Source organism: Hyperolius riggenbachi, chromosome 8, assembly GCF_040937935.1.
Source record: "Hyperolius riggenbachi isolate aHypRig1 chromosome 8, aHypRig1.pri, whole genome shotgun sequence".
NCBI classification, from domain to species: domain Eukaryota; kingdom Metazoa; phylum Chordata; class Amphibia; order Anura; family Hyperoliidae; genus Hyperolius; species Hyperolius riggenbachi.
In genome coordinates this window covers 152,096,218-152,114,183 of record NC_090653.1, presented here as the reverse complement: position 1 = coordinate 152,114,183, position 17,966 = coordinate 152,096,218, and the positions used below count along the sequence as shown (strand labels likewise).

General features: G+C 41.8%; 1 protein-coding gene across 9 annotated transcripts in view; it reads right to left on the bottom strand.

Moving 5' to 3' along the window:
* Window positions 1-17,966, bottom strand: part of ARHGEF9 (Cdc42 guanine nucleotide exchange factor 9) — a 662,656-nt gene that overhangs the window by 58,614 nt on the left and 586,076 nt on the right. For all 9 annotated transcript variants that reach the window (XM_068247541.1, XM_068247542.1, XM_068247540.1 and 6 more), the window contains 2 exons: window positions 10,515-10,758; window positions 5,263-5,331 (listed from right to left, as the gene is read on the bottom strand). In XM_068247541.1, coding sequence (XP_068103642.1) covers window positions 5,263-5,331; window positions 10,515-10,758 — 313 coding nt within the window. The remainder of the gene's footprint in view (window positions 1-5,262; window positions 5,332-10,514; window positions 10,759-17,966) is intronic.

The window sequence follows — 17,966 nt, the reverse complement described above, 5'->3', positions numbered from 1 at the left end:
CTAACATCGATCAGAGTCAAGTCCTGGGGGTGGAGATTAGCGGGGATCTTGCGTGCATCCCCGCTGAGTTAGGGAGCTGACCTCCGTAAACAGCCTGCCAGCCGCGATCGGAGCTGGCATCCTAAACCTCATTGCATCTCCGCATTAACACTGCGACATGAATGCCCTGAGCACCCATCGCTCTGCAGCTATTTCCACTCTCCTGCTTGAATTGAAGTCACATCAGCAAGCAGACTTTGCAGGATGAGGATCGGCTCAGGCAAGTGGCTGTAGCCGCGATGATTACAGAGGCAGGACTGTGTGCTGAGAGCCCATAGTTTCGGTGCTGTTACCGCTTCCCCACCTGACCAGATTGTATTCTGCTCCACAGGATTTCTGAGCCAAGCCGATCCTCATCCTGCAAAGTCTGCTTGCTGATGGGACTTCAATACAAGAAGGAGAGTGGTAATAGCTGTAGAGCAATGGAAGCTCAGGTAACTCCTCCCGCAGCTGCATATATAGTGTCCGCTGTTCAAAGACAGTAAAATAAAATAAAATAAACCCTACCGATATTTTACTAACAGCACATCGATTTGAACTGCAATGTTCATAGTAACGTTTCTTAAGGTTTCTTGTTTTAAATCATTAAATAACGTTAACGTTATGCCTATGCCAGATTTGGCCCACGGGCCGGAGTTTGACATGTATGCTTTAGACTGTAAGGCCGATTGGCCAGTTCTCTCTTCCCTTTTTGTCTCTTAAAGGGATACTGTAGGGGCGTCAGGGGAAAATGAGTTGAACTTACCCGGGGCTTCTAACGGTCCCCCGCAGACATCCTGTGTTGGCGCAGCCACTCACCGATGCTCCGGCCCCGCCTCCGGTTCACTTCTGGAATTTCAGACTTTAATGTCAGAAAACCGCTGCGCCTGCATTGCCGTGTCCTCGATCCCGCTGATGTCACCAAGAGCGCACAGCGCAGGCCCAGTATGGTCTGTGTCTGCGCAGTACACTCCTGGTGACATCAGCGGGAGTGAGGACATGGCAACGCAGGCGCACTGGTTTTCTGACTTCAAAGTCAGAAATTCCAGAAGTGAACTGGAGGCGGGGCCGGAGCATCGGTGAGTGGCTGCACCAACAAAGGATGTCTGCGGGGGACCATTAGAAGCTCCGGGTAAGTACAACTCATTTTCCCCCGACCCCCCCTACAGTATCCCTTTAATGCTGTGCAATGCGTACATATCTTCCACCGCTATATAAAAATCTGTAAATAATTTGTTCACTGCATAAACTGTAATCCACCATTGTCTTGTACTGGTAACCGCATTGGTTATATTGTATTGTTATACCTTGTTTTCTGTTGAGCAGTGACACACACACACACACACAAACACACACACACACACACACACACACACACACTCACACACACTCACACACACTCACACTCACACACACACACACACACACACACACACACACACACACACACACACACACACACTCACACTCACACTCCTTGCAAAAGAAAATAATCATGCAGTTTATCATGTGGACATGAAAATACAGTGACCGAATTACAAGAAAAAAAATCAGCTTAGACTCCCTTAAAGCGGACCCAAACCAAACATTTTTTTAAATTCAAAATATTTAGTTGCACCACTCTGACACATACAAAGATAAATAATCACTCCTTCAAGCCTATGAGCATTTCAGTGTATGCTTTTTACCCTTCTCTTTTCATAACTAGGGTTATACAGGTGGCAGCCATTAGCAATTCCTCCTTTGCTGGACACTATCTACTCCACCAGTGTGCCGGATTCTGACCCGGCAATATGAAAGGAAGGGAGGGGTTCCTCCAATAAATGTAAAATATTTTATATTTGTCATCATGCAGCTGAAAAAAGGCTGCTATTTATTAATATAATTTAGAAAATAGATTTTATTTCTGAAATCTTGTATGTTTAATTTGGGTCCACTCCACTTTAACCAAATAGCATTGTTACATTTTTAATTATAGGAAAGCTCTGGCTGATTGGAGATGTACAGTAGCAGTAAAGTAACCCAGACACAGTATCTCATTATACTATGTCTACCAGGAGTAGCTCAGATTACAGCTGCAGTCAAGAGAAAATTAAGCAGCTTTAGCCAAAGGACTTTCCCCAAAGATCCCAGTTGTGCAATAAAACCAGCAGGCATTCTTAATAGCGATGTATGGTCATGTGTGTTCACTCTGAGGATTCATGTCCTGCAGTCTGCTGGCAGAGTTCCCTTGCTTCACGCATCATGTGTGTCATTACATTGCAAAGTGCTGCGTGTACAGCTCATGATACTTAAACCCTTTAGTGCCAGAGGGACATGCAGTTCAATTTAAACAGTTAATCTAACAGAATGCTTTCTTAAAAGGTGATGACATAAGGGATACATGATGCACTGCACATGTCTGGGAAATTCAGCCACTACTGAGGCCTCTGCCAAATAGCAATGAGTTGGTACTTTGACTTGTATAGATGGTAGATATACATTACAATACAACATTTCCTAAGAAATCTCTAAAGAAAAAAATAACAGTAATGGAATGATTTCTATACAAGCAAGAAATTATATTAAAAATAAAAAAAATCCTAGGACTTAGGAACAAAACATTTTACAGATCCTTACAGCAATAACTAACATTATCCACGGAATAGTGCTGCAGCGTCACATAGGTGTGCACTGCAGTTCGGCAAGCCACGTTACAGACCGGCCGTTATGCTGCTCCTCAACACACCACTGTGAACACGGCCTATGGCCAGGAACCCACTGGCAGCACTTTTCTAATTTGTGATGTAAAAGCTCTTGCTAATGTAATGCTATGTGTGTGATTCCTTTTGAAGGATGTGATTTTAAAAAAATCCACCATAGCATTACATTAGCTAGAGCTTTTCAAATCATAAGCACTTAGAAAAGTGCTGCCAGTGGGTTCCAGTCCATATGCTATGTTCACAGTGTTGCGTTGCTGTGGGGCATAAGGGCCGGTCTGTAACCTGGCTTGCCGCACTGCAATGCACACCTATGTAACATTCAGACTGCGGCAGGTGCATTGTGGTATAACGGCATGCGGCGTGATAATGCACTGCATGCAGTAGTTTACTGCAAAACAAGGGAGTTAACTGTTACAGTGAAGCATATTTTTCACTGACTGTGTGCTTCCCTGTATGCAGCGTTGGATTATGTTTCGCGCGCTTTTACCAATCCATGTGTTTCTGCTGTCAAGGGGAACACAACAGCCCCTGTGAACGTGGCCTCAGAAAGCTTACAGTTGTGATAATATCAATACCTCTCACAATCAGGGTTGCAGTCTGTACATTTATGGAACATTATGAGAAAAAAAAGCTCACTGCCCATAAATGTTCCTCTCTTCATGCTGAGTGTAAGATGAAGACACTCTAACAGGAACACTGAGGAATGCTGCAAAATAGCACATTCCTTCATGAGCGTTTGGAAACATTGCTTTGAAAAATTGCAAATTTTGCGATTTGCAGTGTGAGTTAAGCCTAATGGTGTCCCTATACAAGACACACTTGGAGCAATGGAGGATAAATAGGGCTGCAGCAAGGAAAATATTTTTCCAGCACTCCCTCCCCCACCCTCGTTTCCAGAATTTTTCCGTGTAGCCAGAAATTTTCAGGAAAAGTAGATTGGCAACAACCCTGCTCACAATCCATACATGTACAGGTATATTAACTGCTTCACAACTGAGGGGATTTACCCCTTCAGCATCCGAGCAATTTTCACCTTTCAGCGCTCCTTACATTAATTCGCCTATAACTTTATCATTACTTATTGCAATGAAATGAACTATATCTTGTTTTTTTCGCCACCAATTAGGCTTTCTTTAGGTGGGACATTATGCCAAGAATTATTTTATTCTAAATGTGTTTTAATGGGAAAATAGGAAAACATTTGGAAAAAAAAACATTTTTCAGTTTTCGGCCATTATAGTTTTTAAATAATGCATGCTACTGTAATTAAAATCCATGTAACTTATTTGCCCATTTGTCCTGGTTATAACACCGTTTAAATTATGTCCCTATCACAATGTTTGGCTCCAATATTTTATTTGCAAATAAAGGTGCATTTTTTTCAGTTTTAGCGTCCATCCCTAATTACAAGCCCATAATTTATAAAGTAACAGTGTTATACCCTCTTGATATAAATATTTAAAGATTTCAGTCCCTAAGGTAACTATTTATGTTTGTTTTTTTTATTGTCATTTTTTTTAATTTATTTTTTTATTACAAAAAAAAAATGGTAACAATTGGGGAGTGTGGGAGTTAATGAGTTAATTTTATATTGTATATGTGTTTGTATGTGAAAAATGTTTTTGGGTGTAGTTTTACTTTTTGGCCACAAGATGGCCACAGTAATTTTTTGTAAATGCGTCCTGCAAGCGTAGGAAGTATGCTTGCAGGAAGTTCAGGGAGGCTGGGAACCTGGTTTTTTTTCTCAATGATCACGCTGCTTCTCATAGAAGCAGCCGATCATTGCTGGGGGCAGAGATCAACGATGATCATTGATCTCTGGACGAGCGGGCGTCAGCGTGCACGATCGCGGGAGCACGCGCACGTGCGAGCGGGAGCGCGGCGTCAGCATCAGGGGTGTGTATATCTAAGGAGCGTAGATATACTGTACCCGGGCGTAGATATACTGTACCCGGGCGGCGAAGTGGTTAATTAGCTTCAGACAAAAATAGTGGTACCCACACCAAAATATACCGTAACTGTTCTCAGCAACAGAATAAAGTAAGTGCTCTGTGTTAGTGTCAAAGTTCTCACACATTGCTTGGTGTTATATAAATAAATACAACATTCATAATTAAATCTTGAAGTCCAAAGCCATGAACTAGAACTGTCAAATTACCAGTTATCATATTTGACAGTCATATACTAGGGTCTCTGCACACTCTCCCACAAGGAAAGACTGGTAGCCTACATGCATACTCTCATACTCCATTGATTGGAAATCATGGAAATTACAGCATTAATAGCATTAGCAGCATTTGCTGCGCTACTCTACAAAACCAAATGCAGGGTGCAAGAAAAAACAATGTATGCAACTAGTGTGCATTCATGTTGTTGTAATCAGGACTAGAGAGAAATCCTTCATGCTGCATCGTGGTGAATTGGGTCTATGCAGCAGCAATGGATACTGCATGTAGCAATGGATACTGCATGTAGCTCCAGATGTCACAAGTCACAGTATACCTCCAGCAGCCAGTGTAGTTGCTTCAGTCAGGGGTCTTACCTTTCTGCTTGCTGACTTTGCGCACAGTCATTGCTGCTTGTCTTTTCTGGTATTCTGAGATTTCAAAACCTGAGAAAAAGATAAATACTTCAGTCATTTCAAACACATATTACCACTGCCATCCTGATATGCAAAATGTGCATGTCAGCAAGGTGCACATGCGCAGTATGCATAGTGTTGATATGACAGATGTTGCCGTCCACTGCCTGGCTTGAGAGTTTTCTGGTGGGGAACTAGAGCTACTATGGTGCCGTAGGTCAGAGCTCCCCAACCCTGTCCTCAAGGCCCACTAACGCAGAGGCGTAGTAATAGCCATAGCATCTGCTATGGGGCCCAAGAGCATAGAGAGCCCAGGTGGTACTTAATGTATTCACCATTAACTTTCTTGTGTTTCTCCACCCTCTGAATTTGTCCCAGTGCCCATGGACTATGTGCAGTATTGGTTGCATGAGAATATGAATAGCCCAATTAACTCATATCATCATATCCATAGGGTAGGGGCAGGTGGCATTGCTTATGAGTGCCTCCATCTGAGGCCCCCATGAAAGTTTTGCTATGGAGCCCTACGATCTCTAGCTACGCCACTGCACTAACGGTACATATTTTGCAGGATACCACAAGCATTCACAGGTGAGGTAATTAGTGTCTTAGCAAGCTGATTACCTACCTCTATGAATTTCCACAAAACATGCACTGTTGGTGGGCCTTGAGGACAGGGTTGGGGAACATTGCCGTAGGTGCAGCGTAGCTAACTAAGAAGGGTCTCACTCCTGCAATAGATGTAGACTGTCATTGGGATGACCCAACATTGCTTCTACAGTACCACAGGGGTAGACGGTTGCATTTATCCTCTCCTGTGGAAGAATGTATTCTTCCAAAGTCCATCTTGAAGTGGATTTTCCTTCAGTATAAATTACATGATTAAAAATGACTGATGACATTATTTTGGTTTGAATAATGATTTATATTTAGCATGTATATCTCTGATTGTATTCTGACATCATTTTTTATATTTTATTTTAGATTATTTTCGCCAACCACATACAAACACAGGATCCTGAGCCTGCCACACTTTGACACTCAAAACTCAAGGGCCCATAGGCAATTCACTTTTTCTCTTAGGAGATAATTTTTCATATTCTCTTTAAAATAGCTTTTCAGCACTTTGCAATTGAAACAGTACCAAAAAGTAGGTGAAAAAGTCCTGTCAAAAATATTTTTTGTATTTTCCTGCTTGCTGATCAGTGCTGCTCATCAGGATTCCGGATATCCGTGTAACTCGGATATCCGAACTTTTTTCCACTATCTGATTTGGATTCCGGATTTTTTAAAAAATCCGGCTAGCTATCTGCGGATATTTGGGCGCATAACGCGGATATTGTGGATATCCTGATCCGAAATACTGTAACCAAGGAGATGACGTCCTGGAGCCAATCAGAGGGCTTCCAGCAGAAGCCCTAGCAACAAATCACAGAGGGGAACCCTGGCCAGCCCCACCTGACCTCATTGAGCCAATCAGAGGGCTCCCAGCCTAAACCCTGGCACCCAATCACAGAAAAGAAACACTGGCCAGCCCCCTGTATATAAGGAGGGCTGCCATGATGAGACATATTGTCTTAGCTTGATGAATGCTCACTGAGAGACATGCTCCAGTGCTGGTGGCCTAGCAAGGGCTATACACAGTTATAAACCTAAAGCTGTTCAGTGATTAACCCCTTCACTACTATCACTACACTATTGTTAAATCGTTAATTAGCTTGATTGATGTCATTGTATGACAGTCAGAGTGTGTGCTCCAGTGCTGCTAGCCTAGAAGTGATAAACCGAAAGCTGTTCAGTGATTAACCCCTTCACTATCACTACACTATTGTTAAATCATTAATTAGCTTGATGTCATTTGTGTGACAGTCAGAATGTGTGCTGCAGGCAGCTGTAATGTGTCTGTGTGTGTGCTGTGCACAGACTAGGCCAGCTGCTGCCTGCTGGCCAGCTATTAGCCTTAGGTATAGGTTAGAAAGGATTAGGGGATAAGACTACTGTGTTATTGTGTAGTTAGTACTGTAGTACTGCAGTCAGTGCTAGTAGTTGTTAGAGTAGTAGTACTACTGTGTTAGCTTCCTACAGAACTGCTGTGCTGTGAGCAGTGCCAGTGTGACAGTTAGTGTGCACTAGTGTATTCCCCTCTGCTGTCTGACTGTCATTCGGCACTTGACACATGTCACGTGGCACTAGGCATGTGTCACTTGCCACGTGGCACTTGGCACGTGTCACTTGCCACGTGTCAAGTGGCACTTGCCAAGTGGCACTTGCCACGTGTCACTTTCCACGTGACACGTGGCAAGTGCCAAGTGACGTGCCAAGTGCCACGTGCTAAGTGCCATTTGCCACGTCCAGCATGCTCCTGGCACACATTACACCTGCTGCTGCTGCATTGCCTTGCTCCTGCTGCCTGTACAGCTCCCACTGCCAGGCCAGGGTGCCACAGGCCACTGATACCCGCTACATTTAACCCAAAACACAATTGCTGCGTAATTTTTTGGAGGTGTCTTGGCTGAAAACTGCCATGTTCCAGTTCCAGTCCGGTTGGATTTTGGACACAATGTGGGCTGCACGACCGCTGTCTGGAACCTAGGCCTAATGTTAATTGACAGCCACTTTTTTGGGGGGTGGGGGTGGGGGGGATTTTAAGTCCCCACATCATCAATTAGTGTTCCCCTTTACAAAATAATGATGCTACATGCCTCATATACACTAAATAACGTTTTTAAAGCAATTTAAAGGCCACTTCCGGTTTTCTATCCGTATATCCGAATCCGCCGGATACTGAGGTCGGACATCCGATTCGGATCGGAAAATTTTGAACTTGGATACCCGACCCGGATCGGATATCGGGGTATCCGGATTTTGAAAAGGGGTATCCGAGCAGCACTGTTGCTGATGGCATAAAAGGTATTTTATTGGCAAAGGCCCATACGCAATTAACTTTTTCTTCTGGGATTTCTCCTAGGAGATATGTTTTCTTGTCTTTAAAATAACCTTTCAGCATTTCGCAATTGAAAAAGTACTGGAAGTATGTGAAAAAGTACTACCAACATTATTTTGAGTATTTAATTTCATGCAGGTTGTTTCAAATGCATTTTATTATTATTTAATAAAAATAATTTAATTTATTATTAAGTTGTAAAAAACTCAGGAAAATAGGTAATTGCATATAGGCCAAGGTGTGAAAATATCACCTAGGAGAAAACTAAGGAGAAAAAGTGAATATGGGCCTGTGAATCTTGATTCACCACAAATTTTCACCAGATTTTCCAGAAATCATATCTGGATTTTCACTCTTTCCATGCACGTCCGTATGATGCAATTGATTCACCCCTAAAAAGCCGGCCTATCATGCCCAATGCAGGAAAAAATAATCTAAATTGTTCAGCCCATCTGATCAACCAAACAATGAACTCCCTAAATTGATGGAATCAAATAAAAATTCAAATTTTGCACAATTTGTTTTTCACAGATTTATCCTACTTATTGGGTTATTTTGTGGGTTGTAGAACTCAATTATAATGTGTGGGAAAATGTATATGGTCTATGATCTGTCTGCTTCTGGCTGATCATTATTTTTGTGTATTGCATTAAACAAAAGGCAGTCACCTCCCAATGCATTCTACTAGGCTGAATTCAGAAGCTCATTGAATATAGGCCTATCACTAAATCTGAATGAAACATAATTCTCGATATTGGCTTGAGGAGAATAGTTTTTTATCTCCACCATAAAAGTGCATTAGATCCTAAAGTCAAATACATTGCGACCCAGGAAGATGGATGGACAAGATTGATGGTAGGTGTGTATGAGCCTTTACATTGCTACCTCAGCTATGTAATGTGTGAAATCTGTTGTTGTGTAGTAATTCTTGAATGAAAATCCATGCCTGGTTTTCTACATATTGCCTAATACTACTTGACAAGATTTCTGTCTGAAAGAAAGTTTAGGGCCCCCGAAGTGCTGGTTAGGTGCTGTGTATCAGCTTCCTCCTGCCTATATCTGAGCTGAACTGCGGTCAGAGAGTATTCTTTCTGTGCAACTTTATGATGCCAAAGCAGTTTTAGATGGGAAACATCTGAATCGAACAGTGACACTAGCAATTCTACAAGTATTCATTTTTCAAATGGATATGAGCTCTATTTTTACATTTATAGTAGTCATTTTAAAGGAAATATAATCTGAGAGATGGTTCAACAAATGATGTACGACAACTCTTATTAATAAATAATTAAAGATGATATAACTCTATGTGGGTAAGAAACACTTTGCAGTGCAGGGTAGGAAAGTTACATAGTTCATGATTTTTCTGTATGGGAACTGAAAAGCATTAAAAACCCATCATCATTCACAGAGACAGTGAAAACTTTAAACCTACGGTATATTTTTAATTTTCAGATACATAATAAGAGGGATTCTAGAAAAGTCCTATTTAGGATTAGGACTAATGGTACAATTGCTTATCTATCAGTTTATTTTCACTTATTGTTTGCTTTTAATTAAGGTGGGTAAAGGAAAGCCCTGCCCACTATTTTTCCAATATGGAGTAGTTTACCATGCACATATGGAGTAGTAAATAGCGCACAATGAATAGTATGCCAAGCGCATCTGGAGAAGTATACAATGTACATAATGAATAGTATGCCATGCACATATGTAGCACTGTTCCATGTACATATTGAATAGTATGCCATACACATATGGAGAAGTATACCATGTACATAATGAACAGTTTGCCATGCACATATGTAGCACTGTTCCATGTACATAACGAATAGTATGCCATGCACATATGGAGTAGTATACAGTGCATAATGAATAGTATGCCATGCACATATGAAGTAGAGTACCATGCACATAATGAATAGTATACCATGCAAATATGGAGTAGTATACAATGTACATAATGAATAGTATGCCATGCATATATGGGGTAGTATACCATGAACTTCAGAAGAAGTATACTGCAGACTTTTGGTATTGCCTGCCATGCACTTCTGGAGTACTATACTATGAGATTCAATTTTAGCACCCTCTAGTGGCAAAAAGGGGTAGTTAGAAATCTCATCCTCAGACATGTTGTTGTAGAAAGACTTGCACATGAAGTGGGATATACACACAGCAGATAAAACCCTTAGCCAGTCATTTTTTATTCTCTTTTGCTTATTTTTGCATTTGTTCACTTTTGTCTGCATGTAAATTGTGTTCTTACCAATCTTCTCATCTTCTTGCACCATTTTCCTCTCCTCCCGGAAGGCACGCAGCCACCTCAGCTTCTCTTCTAACTTCTTGGCAAAGTAGAGATGCATTTCCTCTGTCTCCTTGTTTTGTAGCTTAAAGGCATTCTTCACACTGACATTGAAGTCCTCGTCCCGCCCATCGTCCACCTCTATGACGTCATATCTGTCCATGTCTAAGCGACCTTTGTAATAAAGGATGTCCCTTCGAATAAGGTCCTATTGTGAGTTCAAAATAACCATTACTGCACAGAATAGGTGGGCAAGAAATAAACACTCAACAATTGCTGTCAACACTTCTAATACCTCATAAAACAGAAATTCTCAAAAAGGGGAGCAGATCTGTTTCATGATTTGCAATAATAAAACAGACATTCCATTGAAATTACACACTTCCTATTACCTTAAGAAAGCAAAATATAACTACCTTCTTCATCAAGAGGGCAATATAGTACTTTGCATTGTATTTAGTGGAGGGATTTTAGGTTCCTCTTAGTCCACTACAAACTGTAAAACCCCAGTGATTTGGGATATTCACAGGTTGTCTCAGTACCACGTATGACAACTCACAGGACTTATACACTCAGAATTATACAAACCAGAGCAAGAAGGCAATAATGTACTTGATATATCCCAGAAAGAATAATGCACTGTAAAGAGCAGGAACGTTGTGCAAAATGGAATAACCCACGTTAACAAGTACATTTCACTCAATTGTGAGCAAACCCAAGTCATTTCAAAGAACATTTCTGATTGGTTGTTACAGGTTACTGCACTCTACAAATCCTTTTTACTGTCTACATGATTAGTGCTCATAGATTAAATGTCTTTTTATTGCCCACAGAAACAATTTGCCTTCAGCTGAACAATTTCAAGGAAAAAAAATAGAAAAAATAACAGAAGAACATGATTGACTGTTAAATGAAAGAAAACCCCTTTCTTCCAAAGTAAAACATAATTAAGGTACATGAAAATGCATACAATTCTAGTAAGACACTGGAAATGCTGTGAGAGATACACAAACCTGTAGTAAAAAAAAAAAAGGATGGTTAAGCACAGTTATCCACACTATGGTAAATGTATTGGGGTTTCCTCATTATATACAATGTCTGATTAGAGAGTAGAAGCTGAACTCAGTGTATGTACTTAGCAGATGGGATGGCCCCTACGCTAGCCCACACTTCTGGAGAAGCAGAAGTATTTAAAAAAGAGAAAAAGCTTAAACAAGGCAAGAAGGGAGTATGTACATAAAATATGTGCTTCATTGCTGATTTCTGCAGTACCTGTGGCTTGGTAAAGATTCTTGAAGACACCTTTACTAAATAATGGGACACGGAACACACAAGCTAAACAAACCAATTGTCTTGAGACCCGTGGTGGGCACCCTGAAAGGCAGAGTGCAGAGTGGATTGGAATAAGCGGAGAAGAACTCACCTCTTTGCACTCTAGTGACAGATCTTCACCTCGGCTTCCATCAGCTGCGTCTCTCATAATCTGACCAGTACATATTGGCAGGTCATGTGAAGAGAGATGGGATTTAGGAAGCTGAAGACAAGATGCTTCACTGGGGCACACAGAAGTGAGTTATTTCTGCACATTGCTCTACTCACCACTCTGCATATGTGGGAATACTTCTGGGTTGGCTGCTTAAGCCGTTGCCAGACGTGACGTTCAAATGTCGTTGTTAAACGCCTACATAATTATGCTAGCTTTTGCAAAGCCTTCAAAGCTAGTGGTTCAGGTCCCTGCACTGCTTTTCTGGTGTTTCCCGCCTCTGAAAACAGTATGTTGTTTTTGAGATGAGACGCAACACCGGGTTCTACCGCCAGGTTTTCATGAAAGCAAAAGCCAATGTGGATGGCTCCCATTCACTTTAATGGGATGGCAGAAGTTTCCGGTAAATGTCGCATATAAAATGTCGCAATAAACCCAGGGAAATTGTCTGTGTGAACCGGCCCTAATAGTAAACACTTTTCATGGCAAGACAGGGGGTGGCGTGCAGATGGCTAGCGCCCGCGCCCCCCTTGACTGCCAACTGGATTAAAAGAGTAGATAGCTCCCTGCCATACAGGAAGTTGATCTATGTTCACAGGGGCACTAACCCCTAATTTCACCTTGTCTGGGATAAATGGAAAAATCAATGATTAGTTCCAAGTACGCCTTATGCTTGGAATACACGGTACCGCTCGATTGAGCCATTAGATGGTTCGATTGATAATTTCCGACATGTCCGATCACCTGCCGGATCGATTTCACGCTCGATACCGCAGGCAGGACAATGGAAAAAGATAAGGAAAACGAGCAGAAGATAAGAGGATCGCTCGGGGGGACGAGCAGGAATCGATCCGGCGGCATAATCGAGCGGTACAAACCATGTTTTTCCGGCATTATGTCAGTTACAACCTCATTGCTGCTTACTGGCTCAGTGGAGGCCTAAAGATGAGTGGCCCAAGAGCAGCACAACCACTTGATAACTAGTTGTCAATTATTTCAGTTCCATTGTTTATATTTGAAATGATTCGGTGCCACTGCTCTAGTTACCCACCTGCCTGAGCACCTTCAACTTAGTACTGCTTTGTTTGTGTCTGTATATTCTAATGAATAAATTAACTTGGAAACAACGGTTGGTGCATCTGCTTCCTCTGTACTTCCAAACACAGCCTACTGTGTTGACACTGCAGCCTTTTTCCAAAAGTCAACGGAGAACTTTCTAGAAACCCCAACATGAGGGCAGCCCTTACTGTTAGGCGTGAGGGAGGGGGCGGGGGGAGAGAAGAACATTACCAGTTATAGGAATCCTGAAGGAGGAATTTGGACCTATTCCTGACTTCTGAAAGTTCTGCTTGGTTGGCGGTTGTAATCGTTTACCCACATGATTTCAAAATCACCAACCAAGAACTAGTATGCAGATCAGGTGTCCTGACTAAGATGACTGCATGCTTCTTACGGGTGTGTGGCTTACTAAAAATAAATGCCAACAATTAGAATTCCACCAGAAAACAGATATACAGGTAGTCCTCGGTTAACGAACAAGATAGGGACTGTCGGTTCGTTCTTAACCTGAATCCGTCCTTAAGTCGGGACAGCCATCTTTGCCCCATTCTGTAAGCAGAGTAGGCACAGCGGAAGGCGGAACGAAGAGAGAGGACGGGCCGCGCAGCTTCCAGGCAGCACGCTGGGACCTTCTACCACCGTAGAACAGGTGAGATGTCCCCTATCTGCCTTCCGGTGTGCCTACTCTGCTTTAAAAACGGCAGCAGAAGAGGTAGTCCCCGGTTACGTGACGTCATCTCGGCGGGTCGGCGGCCGTTCGTATCGGCGGGTCGTTTTAAAATGAAAATGAAATGGCAGCCTAATTACTACTCTCAGTACTGGTTTCCCTACAAAGAAAAAGCCACCGCTTGTCCTCCGTTGGCAGTCCTTCCTCCATAAGTGATGACACACACGCGCATGCATGTACGCTGGCAGCCACGTGGGGCGCATGTATGGAGCAAGAACTGCGCCTGACGCCAGCAGGGGACAGGTAATGTATAGAACACTGGGGAGGGCACATTACATGTTTGGAATGCTGATCTCTCTCTAATCAGATTCAATCAGAGAGAGATTTGTCTCTTGGACAAATCTGCCCATCATTGCTAGATGTATGGCTACCTTTACCTGTTAGAAAAGTACTTTTTTTTTAGTAATAACTTATACTAAAGCTAGTTTAGCAATAAAAGAGAGAATAGAGTCTCAATGGATAAGAGTCGAGTACAATAATGCCACCTGGCTCTAATATCATAGTTCTAACAGAAAGCTGTTTCAGCGCTCGTTTCCACTAAGTACAAATTCGCAATGTGAATTTTCGCATTAAAAATGTAACCAATGAATGTCAATGGAGCCATTTTTCATTGAATGTGAATTTTCCCTTGCGGTTCCATGCAGAAAAAATATGGATTGCATGCTGCAGATCTCTGCACCACACATCCGTTTCCCATGTAATGATTGTTAGACGTATATGAAAATTTGCTTTAAAATCTGCATGCAAATATGAAAATTAGCATACAGGAAAAACGTATGTGAAATGTAATATCCTAGTGGAAACAGACCCTCCAATATCTACTAAGACATTCGGTATTTTCACAATGACCTCTATGAATTTCAAGCATAGTAGGAAGAGGCTGAAATCACATCAGATCTGACAATGCTACACACAAAACATTGTCTGCACTTGATTCACTTCAATTTGCAGCTCTGCTTTAATCCATTCATCAAGACAATGACTTTTATAAAAATTTCAGAAAAAATAAATAGCCGTTCTAGCAGCACTAGTTTGATGTTACCCTGCAGTCTCTTTTGCCAGTAGGTATGAATGAAACACTGCATGTTACTCACTAAGCGTCCCTGGCTTTGTATACTGTAGGTGTAATTAATGGGGCTCATATCAGCCTTAATGGTACATTGCGGAATGCTGATATCAACATTAAGAATGTTTATCTGATAATTACAAACACAATAATGTGGTTTTCCAAGTTTAATCCCTTAATGTTTCCTTTACAGTCTTTAAGGTAGTTGATATTGCAGGAAAATATAATGCATACATTTTGCAGTGTTTTTATAATGAATAAATAAGTGCCCATTGAAATATAGGATTCCATTACTTTTGCCAACAAAAAATGGTTATTTAAACGGAGTCTGTAGAAAAACAAACAATAAATACACTGCCCATACATAAATGGTAATGTAACAATCTGGCACAACATTTTTGCTGCCACTCATCTCCCAGAAGCCTTGGATATTTATCTTACAACACAAACTTTATTAACATGGACCTGAAGCCTGCATAAGTCTCTGCCACTTTAAAAATAAAATGTGTCCCTCTAACAAGTGAGAGTACTCTGAAGTCACCTCGGTCTCTGCCTGTACCCACTTCCGCCTGAAGCCACGCCCCCATGAGCAAACACCGGCAGTTTTTGATAGCCTGCAGGGTTCCTCTATCTTCCATGTTCTATATCACAGGTGTCAAACACAAGGCCCATGGGCTGAACGTGGCCCTCCTTGCCATTTTATGTGCATTCCATGAGCTTTCAATGTCTATCAATGAAAGCAGCAAAAGACAACACACTGTCTTCTGGTCCAGAGGAGCACATTGGTGATAGGGTGCAGCAATAACTCACGGGATATCCTCCAAGCCACTCCCCAACAAAATTAGCATTGGTCTCCCTCCCTGGATCCAAACCCTGCCTAACCCAAGAACCAGTGGTAACTAGTAAGACAGACACACCTACACACCTTTCCCCCACCATCTCCTCAAATAGTAGAGTAGCGCAACAGAGCAGTGTAATGTTTGCCCGCTTGAGTTATTCCTGATCTCTTCTTCCTCTGAGCCAGAGGTATGCAGTATAGAGCATGTATCCATCAGGAAGATGAGAGAAGACCTGAAGCAGCACTGGATCAGGTTAATATTAAACTGGTCCATTGTGTTACTCTGCAGAAGAGGGAGGGGCAGGCCCCTCGTGGTTGCTATAGTTACATCACTTAGTTTAAGGCTGTTCAATAAGAGTTAATTCCTAATAAACAATTTGGCCCGCAACTTAGATTATGGCCTTGATTCTTAAAACATTACCGCATTCGGTAATACAGAAAACAGCTGACTTTAACAAACACTTAGGAAAATGTCAATTCATAGATTGTTACCGCATGAAAAGCTGAAATTACCAAGCAGTGAGGTAAATTACCGACTTGTGCAGTAAATATCTCAACACATATCAGTAAATGTCAATTCATAAAGACTAAATATGCGGTAATGCCCAGAGACATTACCGGCAGCTCTGATGTGGTGTAAACAAAGCGGAGACTGTGAGGAACCATGACTCAAAGAAGCAGAAGCAGAGAAAGCTATGACTGACAGGAGCAGAGAGCCAATAGAAACAGCCCCTCTCTCCTGCAAGTCTCTCTGATTCGATGTTGATAGGTTGTGTAGACTTCTCGAGAGGAACAAGTTTTCTGACCAGGCAGCGGAGCAGAGAGAATGGAACAAAAGAGGTTTCCCCTGTAGCCCTTTGGCTGTTTAACCCATTAGGTTCCTGTTTGAAGATGCAGAGGAACTAGTGAGGAAATCACCTACGCATGGCAAGTGTAATGTCTCTTGGAGTTCATCTAAGCTGTGGAAATTAAAAAAAAATGTTAAGAAAGACTAATAGACCGATTCAGGTAGTCCATAGAGAAGGTAGTCTATGAAAGCTGGCAGAGCTGTGTTGGCACAATGCTGAAACACAGCAGCACATAGGATTATATAGAACATGGTTGTCAGATGAAGCCCTGCAGGCTATCAAAAATTACAGATGGCGAATTTTGCTAATGTGGGTGCGGCTTTAGGTGGATGTAGGTGCAGGCAGAGGCAGCGGGGGACTTCAGATTACATTAGGTACTCACACTTGTTTAAGGAACAGATTTTGTTTAGGAAGTGAAATACACAGACTTTAGGTTCGCTTTAAGGCTGATATTTGCATTGCCTAAAGCACCCCTTCCTCCTAGAGAGAAGTGGCTATTCCTATCCACATATAGACTGGCCTACCTGTAAATGAGACAGCACGGTGTCATTCTCTTGAGGATTAGTGATAATGATATGTGCTTACACTTTGTAAAGATACCTCTTTGTGCAGTCAATGTTACTTGTAATGTGTGTACCATACCCACTCAAAACTTGATAAATTAATAATTATACTTTGGGTTCAGGGGGTTTCTACACCAGTGATAGACAATTGTTCCATCAGCATTATTCGCTGATCTGCGGACCCTTCAGTGAACTGGTAAAGTGCTGCTTGGAAGTAACCTCATATCAGAGGGTTAATGCAATTAATGAATTCTGCAATGCATAAGTGAATTTTATAAAGTTTTTTGCATCGCTAGCAAAATTCTTCAAGCGTATTTGGCACATTCATTTCTAGCATTTTCAGTAACGCTTACAGTGAAATTTTCAGATTCAATAATGATTCCATAGGCAATTACAGAAAATTGCCAAACTACAATCTGGCACAGAAAGGTCTGAATTGCTCATGCTATGAAATGCTAGAAATACAACGCACATACATAACATACAGCTTTAAACTCTAGAATATGCTGTAAGAATGATGATCTGTAGTTTCGCCACCCAAACACTCAAAGCTGGTGCACTTGCAGTCACATGACTAATGAGCCTAGTCATAGGGTTGGTGTTGTGATGGGGATACAATTCACTGCACTATAAATTCCCACCTTCTGCCTCTCACATGCCATGATTGGAACAAAAGCTTGTCTCCTCCCCAAGTCAGGAGAACATGTGTGGGAAGCACATGATCCTGTGGGCTTGACATTTCATACGTAAACCAGTACATGTAGTCCTGTCTGAATGTGGATTTCTTGTGTAATACAGAGAGGTCCACTATCATCAGAAGATTAATGGGAAA